At 39.8% G+C, this 15487-nt stretch overlaps 1 protein-coding gene across 1 annotated transcript in view; it reads right to left on the bottom strand.

Moving 5' to 3' along the window:
* Nucleotides 1–291: 291 nt before the first annotated feature.
* The window catches only part of LOC125343741 (NACHT, LRR and PYD domains-containing protein 12-like), a 27982-nt gene continuing 12786 nt past the window's right edge, over nt 292–15487 (bottom strand). The window contains exons 3-10 of the mRNA XM_048336274.1: nt 12208–12378; nt 11919–12089; nt 8909–9088; nt 8018–8188; nt 7740–7910; nt 6922–7092; nt 6604–6774; nt 292–1164 (exon numbers count right to left, since the gene is read on the bottom strand). Coding sequence (XP_048192231.1) covers nt 1083–1164; nt 6604–6774; nt 6922–7092; nt 7740–7910; nt 8018–8188; nt 8909–9088; nt 11919–12089; nt 12208–12378 — 1288 coding nt within the window. The 3' untranslated portion in view covers nt 292–1082. The remainder of the gene's footprint in view (nt 1165–6603; nt 6775–6921; nt 7093–7739; nt 7911–8017; nt 8189–8908; nt 9089–11918; nt 12090–12207; nt 12379–15487) is intronic.

Below are 15487 nucleotides of genomic sequence, written 5' to 3' on the forward strand. Positions count from 1 at the left end.
ACAGAGTGATACACTACACATCCACACTCATACAAACAGGTACAATTAAGTAATGCCTACTGTGGAATGGGCAGCATGTTGGGAAAGAGCCCTGGCAAGACTAATGTTAACCTATCCCCATCGTATGGATAAGAAAACTAAGGTTTCAGGAATCGAAGTGACTTATTCAGGGTAAACAGCTTATCAAATACCTTCCAGGGACAATTCTAAACTTTAATAAGGTTAGCCTTCTTTATGTTATTTCCAAAGTACATTTCCTCCTGCTTCATTGACTTTGTGTTATTTTCTTTCTCCCTACTTGCCTCATAGCTACTGTTTGGGACAAATTAGGCAGAGATGCAAACAGGATTATGCAGAATTAGTACTGGGATAAGCAAGAGACGGACAGAAATAAGGAATGTCAGTCCTGCGAACCTATGAAGAACACATTTGAGAGATATTAGATGTCCAAAAATGGAGTTGAAACTGGATTTTGTGGCAGCTTACAAAATCCTAATGCAAACATCTCTTTTCCTCTAGGCTATTTTAGTGAGCTGCTCACAAACACAGCTCTGTAAGCTGGCAGACTTAAAGGCACTGGATATTGTATCTTTGCCTTTCTCATACCTATTCATTCTTCAAAGCTCACATGAAGTCTTACCTCCTCCATGAAATGAGTCCCTTCCTTCCTCTCTCATTCATGAATTAAAATTTAGTTTAAATCTACACCAGGGATACCCAGCCTGACTCAAGTCTATATACTCACACCAGTGAGCTATGTAACATAAACCTAGTCACAATTTCTCTGAACCTTGTCTTCTCACCTTAAAGGATTTTTAAATAATAGTACAGGAAACACAGTAACACAATATATGAACATAAAGGATTATTGCTGAAAACACTTGAACTAAGGTGCATCTGCCATATACATTCTACTTAGTGGATGCTTTTATGGAAGAAATAGCAATCACTGCTGCTTGTTTCTTATCAGCATCTTCAGCAAAGATGAAAGGATTTGGGAAAATAATACTGAACAGTTTATAAACATGGTACAATATGGGGAGGGAGTTATGTGCAATCCGCTCAGGCACTCTCCTTGGAAACTACCAGGTGATTCCAGGCTTGCTTATTTTTAAAATTTCCATCTTTCTCATCGTTTCTTCACTTAAATTATCTGTGTCAATACTGTAAGAAAAAAGAAGGAAAAAAATTTTGCACAGTTCTAACAGCTCATGTCAGCAGTACCTTTCCTATTCCCTTCAAACTTGCTTCATGGAACCACTCAGTTATCTAACTCCTCCCCAAGCCTTAACTCCTTGCCACGAGTGAATTTCCTCTTGCGACTCTTCACTCCTTGTTCAAGGCTCTGTTCCTTTAGTCCATTAGTTTCCACCCCTATACTTGCAACTTCTCCCTCTCTATAGGCTCCTTTCTCTTACCCTAAAAATACAACAATCTGAAAACAAGGGTATTTAAAGGACAGGAATAAGCTCAACCAATTGAGCCAGATCTCTATGTTGGTGTTTCTGCTGGTTAATTGGACATAAGTCTCCAAGATTTGTCTACTGGTGCTGGCTTCAAATAATGATTTTCATATATCAGCATCCCAAATAGCTGGGATTATAGGTGTAATCCACTAATGCTCACTCTTCACCTTTTTTTTTTTGTTTTATGAACTTCTCACTTACTTATCATCTACCTCTTCAAGTCATTGCAATGTGGTTTCTAGCCCCATCACACCATTCAGTCAGCCTTAGTAAGGCCACTTACAACCTAATTGCTAAGTCCAATGGGCATTTTCAGTACTCAATACTGTTGATCATTTTGTCTTTTTTTTTTTGGGGGGGGGGCAGTCCTGGACCTTGGACTCAGGGCCCAAGCACTGTCCCTGGCTAGCACTCTGCCACTTGAGTCACAGCGCCACTTCTGGCCATTTTCTATGTATGTGGTGCTGGGGAATCGAACCCAGGGCTTCATGTATAAGAGGCAAGCGCTCTTACCACTAGGCCATATTCCCAGCCATCATTTGTCTTTCAAGTTTACATTTTCCTTCCATTGCAGAGCATGATTCTCTCTATGGATTTCCTTTTCATACCTTCATTTTAGAAGTTGATATTGCCATGGCCTATCTCCCAAACAAGATTCTTCAGGGGCTTTTCTCACTCTTTCTAACATCATATCCACTAGCATAGCTTCAGTTATCATGTCTTCATAGGTGATCACTTCCAAGTACACATTTCTACATCCAACTGTCTACCTACTAGAAAGTTTTTTTCCAAGTGAAACACAGGTACTTCAGACTCAGTACATGTATCCTGACTAAAAGTAAAGTACAAGCACTTGCAAATATGCAGTAAAGTACATTTCCTAGGGTTTGTTTAGGGATTTTTTTTTGGGGGGGGTGGAGTTGTCAGTCCTGGGGCTTGAACTCTGGGCCTGAGCTCTGTCCCTGAGCTTCTTTGCTCAAGGATAATGCTCTACCATTTGAGCCACTTCTGGCTTTTTTGGTGATTAAATGGAGATAAGAATCTCATGGACCTTTTTTGCCCTAGTTTTTTAAATGGATACATAGCAAGTTTATTTGAAAATGAAAGGAAAGTAGTGAGACTCTCCAAAGACAGCAGCTTTAAAGAGGAAAGTCTCCAGTTCCTAGTTCTAAATGGAAAGAAGCTAATCTTTAGCTAGCAAAGTAGAAATAAATATTCTAGTTATTTATATGATTCTAGGTGACAATTAAATGCTATAAAGTATAACGAAATCTTCAGGATTTCTTTGTTTTTGTTGCCAGTCCTGGGGCTTGAACTCAGGGCCTGAGTACTGGCCCTGGCTTCCTTTTGCTCAAGGCTAACACTCTGCCACTTAAGCCACAGCGCCACTTCCACTTTTTTCTATATATGTGGTGCTGAGAAATCGAACCCAGGGCTTCATGTATACAAGCCGAACACTTTACCACTAGGCCATAGTCTCAGCCCTCTTTAGGATTTTTTTGAGAAACATAGCAAAAGGTACATTCTCCCTTCATATAAATAAGTATTGGGGGAGTTGGGACAATTTTCTTGGTAAGCTCAGACACCTTCTGAGAGTTAAGATATCAGTTACTTTGAATCCCTGATTTCTATATTTAGAATTGGGAACACATAGCAGGATAAGCTAAGGAATTTTAACCAAGGCCCAGTTGGTACATGAGAAAAGTATCAAGTCCCCTAAAACAAAATGACCTTGAAGAGGAGGGTGCCAGTCAGTGACTCATAGCTGTAGTCCTAGCTACTCAGAAGGCTGAGATCTGAGGAGTGAGGTTCAACACCAGGCCAGGCAGAAAAATCTGGGACTCTTATCTAATTAACAAGCCAAAAAGCCAAGCAAGAGCATGAGGCCCTAAATTCAAGTTCTAATACTAGCAGCAGTCAGGTAGGCAGACACATACGTGCACATACACTCATACATGTGTATGCACATGTACATACACACACAGACACATACACACACAACTACCTTGACAAGGAAGGTTCCAGTGTCATCAGTGGCTCAAGTCAGGGCCTTTGTGAGCATAGCCAGGTTCAGCATATATAAACCTATTGCTGACCACTGGAATGCTATACCCAGCCTCCTGAACACAAAGAGTACTTTAACCTACCAATCACTGTACTTTTGTGTGTAGACTAACCTATCTGTAATCTTCGAGTGAAAATATAATGTCAATACAGTGCACAGGGATCTTGTTGAAACCAAAGTATCAATGTCTACTCAATAAGCTCTGCTTGGACTGTGTAAGAAAAGTCCTTAAGATCAAGCCCATAAAGAAGCATGAAGTAGCAGCAACAGATGATCAACATTCCATCTAGCTTTGGAAGGAAAACTTGCCACATCTTTGGGGTCAGTTGTTGAAAAGTTGGATAAGAAGACTACTAGAACATGTGAGAAAGAGAAATGACTGAATCTCCATTAGGAATCTGACCAACATGTCTTATTCATTGGCACACATGACATATGAGATCCTGATCACCTCTTGGTCTCATTTACCGATACTCTAGCTTTCCTCTTTATTCTCTGGAATACTAAACTTCCTGAGGATTCCCTACCCTTATTCTCATTCAATATCACAAACCATGTTTATTTGTCTGGGTATCTTTGCTCATGTCACCACTTAATCTTGGCTTATCCTTCTCTACTCTCCCACCTATCTTCTCTGACTAAACTGACTGAGGTGGTATCTCCTCCAAGAATCTTCCCCTGTACCCCTCTAGTGAGGTCAGTTATATCCTGCCATGGTTTCCTAAATATCCTAGAACTTATCATTTCACTGCCTTCTTTAGTTTATTTGCCTCTCTCTACTACTGGGTCCACTAGCCTCTGAAGCATAAAACATGTCTCAAATCTTATTGTTTCTATAGTACCTGACACATATGACATACTCAGGAAGTGCGTGTGGAATAACTGAGAGTGAATTTTAGTCATTTTAAGGACAATCTCTTCTTGTCCTTTCCCCTGTCAAGACACCCTGCCTTCTTCACTGAACTACCATCTCCACAAGTGGACTCCTTCTAGGAGGTTCTCCTGGATTGACTCCTCTCCATCTCACATTAAATAATTTTCATCTTTCTTATATCTTACTTGAATAAGTATACATTCCAGTTTTCATTTCAGTTTTGTCTTATATACATTCGAACAGTCAAAAATACATTTGAGGTCCTCAAATTGTGTCTACTCTGTATGTCCTTTATTTTGAATTCCATGTTCTTTTTGTACACTACTACCAATTTACTGATGGATAAATTAGTGATGTGACTGTTGGTCTGAAACACAATGGAAGCATGCTGGGTTAAAGATAAAGCATCAAAGAAAGGAAAATGGTGCCACAATTTATAATTACAAAAGAAATAATGAGCTGGGGATTGTTGGCTCATGTCTGTAATCCTAGCCACTCAGGAAGCTGAGATCTGAAGCCAGCCTAGGCAGGAAAGTCCACGAGATTCTAATTAATCAGTAATTTTAAAAAAATCTGTTAGTAGGAGTATGGCTCCAATTAGGTAAAGTGCCAGCCTTGAGTGAAAAAACTAAGGGACAGTGCCTGGGCAAGCTCTGAATTCAAGCCCCAGTGCCAGCACACAAAATAATAATGGTCTGCCATCCCATCCCCAATAAGCTATTTCTCCTTGCTATTATTTAGAACTTTTACTGCAACATACCTACTGTGAGGGATTACCAATGTTAAATGGCTCTGAGTTTATTTGAAATCTCTTGACAATAAAGCTGTACCTATATCTTTCTAAGAAAGATGCACTGGAGATCCACCCTGGAGCTTTTCATGTTGTGCGTAATTCTGTCTTCTTGGGCAGCAATCACCATACTTTTCACTTTGCTAACAAAAACAAGTTTCAGTTTGAGCCAGACTTGGAGTCGGGCCTTTATACTGTTTTCATTTATGCTTCAATCTATCAGATTGGTTTTGGAAGGTGAAATTTTTGTACTTGGCCTTTATTTTCCACTATGTGTTCCAGTTCTGAATGCCAGAAACAAAAGGCCCTTTAGCCACTGGTTAGCAGCCAAGGGAGCCATGTTGTATTGTAATTAAGAATACTCTGTGTGTCATGCCAGCCTGCTGAGCTGGCAGCTGGGCATTTATCAGAGAAGAGAGGGATAAGACCTCCACCTTCTGAAACTTTACCATTACGGCTTTATCTCCTTGACATGTGAACACTCTTGAAATGCATACACTAACTGTAATCCCTCTGGTATATCACCTTTATGATAAAAATACAAATATCTTGCCAGGTACCAGTGGCTCACACCTGTAATCCTAGATACTTAGGAGGCTGAGATCTGAAGATCACAGCTCAAAAGCCAGCCCAGACAAGAACGCCTGTGAGGCTCTTATCTCCAATTAACCAACAGAAAACCAGTACTGGTGCTGTGGCTCAAGTGGTACAGTGCTAGCCTTGAGCTGAAGAGCTGAGGGGCAGCACTCAGGCCCAGAGTTCAAGCCCCATGACTGACAAAATAATAATAATAATAATAGTAATAATGACAACAATACAAAAATCTTTAAAGACTACCAAAAGATAATAAAAAATGTGGTTTTAAAAAGAAAAAAACATGCACACAAGAAACCCTCTAACAGTTATTAGTAGAAATGAAAAGACCTAATTTTGTGGAGTGATTTCTGATGTGCTAAGGGTTGTACTAGGTGCAATGCTGTCTCATGTCTCAGTTCAATCCCCAAGTTAGCCTTAAGCAGTAAAGTACCAGCACTGCAGTGCTAGCCCCGTTTTGAAGGCAAGTATACTGACATTCAGGGAGATGAAGTAAGCATAGTCACCTAGCTAGTAGATGGTTTAGACCTAACATGTGAGCCAAGCCAAACAAATCTAAATTTTATGCTCTTTTTTTTTTCCTGTACCATGCAGCTTCTCCTAGCAATGAGGTACAGGCTACCTGTTTTTTGCTTTTCCCCCTGCCCAATGTTCAAGAACAGGTCTATTGATAATATCACTTACTTTACTATTATGCCTAGGCTTGCCTGCCCCCAGCTTTTCTTCTCTTCCTTCAATGCACTGGGCTAGGACCAATCCCAACACACCTGTCCCAAGCCCCTCCCATCCTACTTCCCCCACCACAGTGACTTACTAGAATGTCTTAAGATTAGAACTTGAATGAATCAATGAATCACACATCATTTGTATTCCAAAATCTGTGAAGTTATTTCCACTTAAGTCTAGCAATAATAGCCTCTCATTTCTGTTGAGGACAGAGGCAAGAGCTCCAGAGCACTCATCTGTTAGATGACATTCAGCTATCCTGGAAGGAATAAAAAAAGAAATTAGTTTCATCCCAAGTTCCTGAGTGCCCTTCAATTTTCACACACACACACACACACACACACACACACACACACACACACACACACGAACAAATGGGCACTACACAAAGTTTCCATAAATTTACCACAAGGTCTGTAGTTTGCAAGAAGGGTGTTCTAATCCTTCACACAGGACCTTTATGCCCTCATCCCCTAAGGCATTGTCACTGAGGTCAAGGTCTGTCAGGTGTTCATTGGTGTACAGTGCATTGCACAAATCTTGACAACACGCCTCGGTTAGGTGACAGGTCCACAACCTGTGGGTAAGTAAGGTAGAGAAGGCGGACATCATTTCATCAGCACTGGTTCACTTTAGAAATTGCGTTTGACCATGAGAGTATCTGTCAGATGCCTGTGGCTCACACCTGTAATCCTACCTACTCAGGAGGCTGAGATTGGAAGATCACGATTCAATGCCCGCCTGGCAGAAAGGCTGTGAGATGCTCATCTCCAATTAACCGACAGAAAACTGAAAGTGGAATTGTAGCTCAAAGTGATAGAGCATTAGTCTTGAGCAAAAAAGCTAAGGATCTGCTGCAATAAATCAAACGTGGCCATAAAAACAAAACCAAAACAAACTCAGGGAGAGTGCCCAAGCCCTGAGTTCAAGTTCCATGACTGACAGAGAAGAAGAGAAGGGGAAGGGACGGGAGGGGAGGGGAGAGAAGGGGAGGGGAGGTAGGGGAGGGGTTGGGAGGGGGTAACAGGTTAAAAAAAAATCCTTGAGCCCTGGCTAGCTAAGCAGAGATTGTACAAAAAGGACAACTATTCCCTCTAAATTATTTGGTTCTTCATTATTGTTTCCTTGGAGATTGAATCACCAGGCCAAGAAATACTCATTTAATTTTAGGAGTTGCTGAAACATCAGGACACTCTGCCTGTGGCTACTGTCCATGATACTCACGCCAGATCCTTTAGCTGACAGTCGGGGCGTTTTAATCCTTCACACAGCAGTTTCAGTCCCAAATCTCCAATTTTGTTATTAATTAGGAGCAGTTTTGTCAGGCTCCTAGTGAAGCAAAGGACTTGGGCGAGGGTCTCACAACAAGCTGCAGAGAGGGAACATTCAGAAAGCCTGGAAGGACAAAATCATCAAGGTGGCTATTAACCACAGCAGCAGTGAGTCCCACTGACCCCCAAATGCCAATGTCTGTGAGAAGGACAAGGATCGCAGAGACTTACACAAGATTCTCAATTATGCTGTTTGTATGCAGCACACCTTCACAGAGATGCTGTACTCCCGTGTCCCCCAGGACATTGGCAAACACAAATAATTCTTTTAAAGTCAGACTCCTTCTCAAGAAGGAAGAAAGCTCCACACAGCTAGCATCTGTGAGGCAACATTTGCTCAAGCTACCCAGGAAAAAAGAGAAGAAAAATCAGCTTCTGCCATCATTCTGGCTTCCTGGTACTTTTTCTACCCTGCCTCCTCTTTTGATTTCCAGCTCCTGTCCCACATCATTCACACAACATCCTTGTGAGGTCACCAGCCTATAGTGACCTATCTTTTCCTTGTGCTCCTATGATGACTTGAAATGATTCAACAGTAATAAGTACAAATCTGTACTTCCTTAAGGGCAGCTCTATAATTTAAAGAACTTCTGGCCACTTTTTTATCCTCAGCTAGCCCCACATCTACAATAGATGCATAGCAGGTATTTTTCACATGGTTCAAGTTTAATTAATGTCATCCCAATAAATGCTAAGCTGTGATACACTGGAAATCCTAGAAGATACAGATTTTTGTAGTCACATCATGATTACACCACTTAGCTGTGTGGTGCTAGACAAAGTCACTTCTTCCCCATCCCGTTTCTTCACCTGGACAGTGGCAATAAGAAAATCCATCTTGGGCTGGATGCATGGCTCTTGTGATAAAAGAACCCGCCTAACCATCATGAGGCCCAGAGTGAAAGCCCCTGTACTTGAACCTTACCTTACCTAATTACTAAGGAATTACCTGATTATTAAGGAATGAGTAAAGTGAGATGACCTCTGGCAAGCATCAAGCACATAGCAGGCACCCAACAACTTTAAGCCATTGGTGATATCAAATACGTCTGAGAAACTTACTCTAGTTTTTCCACTTTACAGTTGTAATTTTTGAGACCTGCACAAAGATACTTCACCCCTTTGTCCCCCAGGGGATTTTCACTCAGGTCCAACTCAGTGATGTACTGGTTGTAAATAAAAACAGAGGCGAGATACTTGCAAACAATCTCTGAGCTTTCTGGGAGAAGGCTACCACACAACCTACAGAAAAGATACAGAGAAAGAATTGACCACAATGTTATTGCACATTTCCACAATTATACATAAGCAGAGAAAACCAAGATCCACAGATGTATGAGCCCAGTCTTGAGCATGTCCCAGCTTCTTACCACAGCAAGGACTTGTAAAATGCTTCCAAAACAATGTGTCCTACAGTGGGAACTCAAAAGAAAATATTGACTGCCTGAAAAAAGGGTCCGGAGGGAATGCTGATCATTTAATATCATTTTAAATTCTTATCCTAATATAGCATTCTATCTCCATCTTCTTTTAAATTGCAAAAAGAAACTTCAATAATCATTCTTAGTAAATGTTAATAGTCAGATCTTTTCCCCTCTTATCTAAATGTTTACTACTAATTACTTTGTGATCCTTATCACCCATGTAGAATCTCTTTTCTTGGTATAAAGAATAATGAGATGTTCACTGACTATCTTCTCATTTGATGTCTCTCTATATTAAGTGGTGAAATTCTTTCAGCCATTTCCCCTTGACTGCAACAACTTCTAGATATTTACCAGCCTTTGAATCCTTCATTTCTTCTTAACATGTTCTAACTTCAAGATGAATTCATAACCTCCCTATTTACATTTCGTTGGGAACTGGGATCTGTACTCAAGGCCCATGCTAAGCAGGTGCTCTTACTACCGAGCTACATTTCCAGTTTGGTTATTTTTTAGATAGGGTAACTTCCCACCTAGGTGTATACCTGGCCCAATCCACCTATTAGGTAACAAGTGCACAACACCAATTCCAACTTTTCCTTCAGAATGGGTCTTGAGAACTTTTTCTGGCTGGCCCTGAACCATGATTCTAATAATCTCAGTCTCCCAAGTAGCTAGAATCACAGGTATGAGCTACTCGCATTTAGCAAAATTTTTTTGTCAGTCATAGGGCTTGAACACAGAGCCTGGTCACTGTCCCTGAGCTCTTTCACTCAAGGCTAGCACTCTACAAGTTTGAGCCACAGGTCCACTTCCAGTTTTTTTTTTTGGTGGTTAGTTGGAGATAACAGTCTCAACAGCCTGTTCTGCCTAGGCTGGCTTTGAATCTCGATCATCAGATCTCAGCCTCCTAAGTAGCTACGATTATAGGAATGAACCATCAATGCCCAGCTATAATTTAACAATTTTAAACAGAAGAGTTTGTATAGTTATCATCTTTAGGAACCTTTAATGCTGAAGAGCCTTGCTTTACAAAAACAAAGGGAAAAAAACCCACAACACTGAATGCTAGTGGTAGCTCACATCAATAATATTAGCTACACAGGGGGTTGAGATCTAAGCATCACAATTAAAAGCCAGTCAGGAGAGCCTATGAAACTCTTATCTATCTTCAGCTAAGTATCAAAAAAGCAGAAAGTAGCAGGATCCTGGTGGCTAATACCTGTAATTCTAACTAGTCAGGAGGTTGAGATCTGGGAATGGCAGTTCAAAGCCAGCCCCAGGCATGAAAATACATGAGACTCTTATCTCCAATTAACCCCCAGAAAACTGAAGTGACTCTGTGGCTCAAAGTAGTAGAGTGCTAGCTTGAGGAATTCATGCATATACATTTGTATTAGTTTTTTCTAACATAAAGATTGTAAATACTGTATATGTTCTTGGTACATTGGGTATTGTATATATGTCTGCCTGACCTAGGGAAGGGAAAGAAAAACAGGGTGTAAGATATCACAAGAAATGCACACACTGCCCTACTATGTAACTGTACCCTTTTTGCACAACATCTTATCAAAAAATTTGTTTAATTAATAAATAAATTTTAAAAAAGATTGTAAAGACTACTTTTATGTCAACTTGGCTAGGGTGTAGTTTCCAGATATTAGGTTAAATTTTATTCTACATGTTTCTGTGATGGTATGTTTTAGATTGAAGTTAGCATTTAATCAGTAGACTTTGAAAAAAAATCAATGTGGGCCTTGTCAAGTCTATTGGAAGCCATAATAGAAAAACAGTCTCAGAAGAGGACATTTCTTCAGCAGCCAGCCTCCGAAGTTGAACTGCAACACGGGCTCTTCTCTAGATCTCCAGCCTACCCTACAGATTAAATATTTGACCTGCCAGCCTCTAGTACCACATAAGCCATCTTTTGAAATCAATACATTAATTGTTTCCCCTATCACTACTCTACTGGTTCTTTGTCTGGACAAACCTAAAAAACACATAAAAAATTACTAAGAACATCATGGACTTTGAAGTCAGACTCATCTGGGTTTTGAATTGTGTCTTTACCATGTTTCTTCAGCCTAATGAGGCTGTGCTTCCGTTTCTTCCTCTGCTAAAATAAAAATAATAATCTGGACCTATTAGAGTTTTTCTGCACATTTAAAGAAATTATACAAAGCATTCACCATGATACTTCTCACACAGAAATAGCTTAACAAAAATGTAAGCTATTCTGGTTTTGGGGTTTGTTTTTTTGCCAGTTCTGGGGCTTTTGGACTCAGGGCCTGAGCACTGTCCCTGGCTTCTTTTTTGCTCAAGGCTAGCACTCTGTCGCTTGAGTCACAGCGCCACTTCTGGCCATTTTCTGTATATGTGGTGCTGGGGAATTGAACCCAGGGCTTCATGTATGGGAGGCAAGCACTCTTGCCACTAGGCCATATTCCCAGCCCTTAATATTCTGATAACAGTGTTGCTTATAATAAAAAAAAAACCCTCTCATCCTAAGCTTGTTTACCTAGAGACAATTTTAGGGATTGTCACTTTTATCCTCCTTCTCTGTGACTCCTTGAATTGTATTTTGATCACAAGTTATCAATGTTAAATTATATATTTTTAAAAATTTACTACATAATAAAAATATTTACTTGAGCTTCTGTACTTTGCAGTTTGGATGTTTTAATCCTTCACAGAGCAACTGTAAAGCTGAGGCTTCCAGTTTTGTCTCATTAAATTCTAGCTCAGTGAGGCACCGATTGGTGGCAAGAACAGCAGCCAGCGCTTCACAAGAATCAGAAGAAATAAGGCACCGGTACAACCTGCAGAGAACATAAGAATAATCCAATTACCTTATTCATGCTCTATAGCCACAGAAACAGAAACTGGCCAAAAAACATGATGTGAACATAAACAACAAACTACCCTGCTAACAGTTACCTCAAAGTCTGCAGCATGCAATGTGGGTGTTTTAATCCATGACAAAACTGTTTCATTCCTGAATCATCCAGGGTATTTTTTACAAATTCCAACTCTGTCAGACACTGGTTTGTCTCAAATACTGAGGAGAGGTCTCTACCACAAGAAGCTGTGAAGTGGCAGAAAATCAATCTGCATGAAGGGAAAAAAATCAGGAAAGAAAATATGGTTCTCTTGAAAAGTACCTGTGTAAAAGGAATGAATTCTTTGAACTCATTTGACAATTACTTTATTGGGTGCTTACCACTGTGCTTAGTGTTTAAAAAAGTGGAGACACTTAAAAGACAAACTATATTCTCAAGTAATACCCACTAAAAGGAAAAGATTAGCAAACCAAGAGTTTATAATACAGTGTGCAAAGTATTGCAGAGAAAGCCAGGTGCCTACTCCTAGCTTCTTGGAAGGCTGAGATTAGAAGAGTTTGGTTCAGCCTAACCATATACTCAAGACCCCTTTCTCAACCAACAGCTGAGCCGAGTGACACATGCTAGCTATGTAGGAGGCTAGGGAAAACTGCAGTGCCAGACCAGACTAGGTAGATTAAGTCTGACAAACTTCATCTCTATTTATGGTGGCGCACACTGGACATTCTAGTTACCATGGAGAGCCAAGAATTAAGAGGCTCCCCGGACACAGTAACATCTATAAACCTAGCTACTTAGGAGGCTGAGATCTGAAGACAGGCCCAAAATCAACAAAGAAAGACAAATCTGAAGACAAATCTGTTGGAGACTCTTATCTCTAACAAATCAGCAAAAAGCTGGAACTGGAGTCATAGCTCAATTTCTAGAGTGGCATCCGTGAGCAAAACGTCAAGTGAAAGAGTGAGGCCTTGAGTTTAAGTCCAGTACTGACACACCAAATAAAGAGGATCATAGTCCTGGAGTGCACTGGACAGGGAATAAGAGTCTCTATTTAAAATAACCAGTGAACTATGTTGAAAGTTAACTATATACAACTTGTGGCCAGGGATGGGAGTGAAAACTAGGAGAGTGCGAAAGGTGTGATATTGTCTAAAAAGAAACGTACGCATTACCTGACTTTTGAAACAGTAATCCTTGTGTACATCACCTCTATAACATTTAAAAAGAAAAAAATGATAAAAATAGCCAGTGGAAGAAAGGGCTAGAGATGTGGCTCATTAGTAGAGCACTTGTCTAGCCAGCATGAATCCCTGAATTCAAATGCCAGCAACACTAAAGGTATTGTGAAGAGGTATGTATTTATTGTGGAGACACAGTAAAGTGGCATCATTCAAAACAGAGTTTGAAGGATCAAGAAATACCTTTGATAGGAAGAAATGCTTAGGTGTCTATCTAGGATAAAGAGAAAGTGAACAGGAATTAAGTGGATGAGATAGTTGTGGAGAAAATAGGAAAGGATGAGGGAAATACACACAGGGCAGCCCTGCTCAAAGGCCAGAAGGTGAGGTAAGAAAAAAGACAACTAATTTGAAAAACTGAAAATTGGTCAGGCTTGCCTAAGTTCAACCCTCAGTGTGGAGGGAGCTAGGGAGAGAGGAAGAAAATGAAGGAGGGAGAGAGGGAGGGGATTTTAAAAGACCAGAAGGATATATATCAAACAATGGTTCTCCCCTAGGCAAAGATCTGTTACAGGAATACATGTGACTTACAGGAACTTAAGAATGATTTTAAATGGCCAGATGGTATTAGCCAAGTTTTTTTGAAGACCTGGTTTGAACTGAGGACTTTACTATTTAAAGCATGTTCTATTACTTGGGCCACTTTCCCAGATATTGTTGGCTTTGTTTTGTTGTTTGTCTGCTTTTCTGTTTTGATAAGTCTCACATTTTTACCACTGGTCATCCTCAGATAGTGATCTTCCTCATCATGCCTCCCAAGCAGCAGAATTACAAGTATAGGTACCATCAAATCCAGCTTATTTCTTGAGATGAGATTGTCACTAACATTTTCTCCTGAGTTGGCTAAACTTTTTATCTCAATCTCTGCCTGCAGACTAGTATGAGCCATCATAGGTCAGTTTGTTTTTGTTTTTTAATTTTGAAAACAATACCTACTTATTCTGAACATTTTTACAAGGAAAACATACAATTTTTTAAAAATTCTGAATTACTACTGCTCCTTATTACTATTAAAACATGGGTATGTACATTTTCTTGATCTACTGTGGTACATATACACAATGGAATTTTATGCCTCTATTAGAAAGAATGACATTGCCCCATTTGTAAGGAAATGGAAGGACTTGGAAAAAATCATACTAAGTGACGTGAGCTAGACCCAAAGAAACATAGAATCTATGGTTTCCCTCATTGGGAATAATTAGTACATGTCTAGGATAGTCCTAGCAGATCACACAATAGCTCAATAGCTATGTCCATATGAGCACATAGGATGATGCTAAGCAAAATGAACTCTAAGTTATGGAAACAATTGATATATCACTGTTGTTGTTATTTTCAATGCGCCATGTGAAATTATGCCTTTTTCTTTTGTATTTCTTTCCCATGGTTTTACTCCTGATATCACTGTATGATTTTAGTACCCTGGATATTGTATACACATGCACTGGAACTCCGGAAGGGAAAGAGAATACCAAAACCCAGAGACAAAGGATAAAAAAACAAACCAACACAACAGCAATACTTACAAAACTATATGGTGTAAACCAACTATACAACTCAAGGGGGGGAATGGGGAGGGGAAGGTGAGGGAAAAATGAGGGAGGAGGTAACAAGTTGAATAAGAAATGTACTCAGTGTCTTACATATGAAACCCCTCTGTACATCACTTTGACAATAAATTTAAAAAAGAAAAAACATGAGTATGTAACTTTCCATACTTTAATGTATGAATGCAGTTTTATGCTGTTTGTGACAAGTGAAATCAGAGACACATTTTTTTAAAAACTGAAAACTTTCTTCTAAATTCACATTCAACCATAACCCCTAGAAACAGTAAATGTTGAATGTAGTATACATCCTCTACTATTCTGGTTCTGCAGATTGTAGAAACATGCAAACATGCACACATACTCCCTTTACATATTTTATTTAAAAATGGGATCATAGGCAATACCTCAACTGTATATGCATTGTCATCATTAGGCCTCATTGCACAGTCACAGGTTAAAACAGACTTAGTATGGTAGATAGTCAAAAAAAAGCGGCAAAATAGGACTCAACATGTGACTTAAACCTGTGTTTAACCTACGGACATTAGAGACATGATCAGGCTGAGAGACGCGGGCTCACACCTGT

Source organism: Perognathus longimembris, chromosome 28 (genome assembly GCF_023159225.1).
Source record: "Perognathus longimembris pacificus isolate PPM17 chromosome 28, ASM2315922v1, whole genome shotgun sequence".
Taxonomy (NCBI): domain Eukaryota; kingdom Metazoa; phylum Chordata; class Mammalia; order Rodentia; family Heteromyidae; genus Perognathus; species Perognathus longimembris.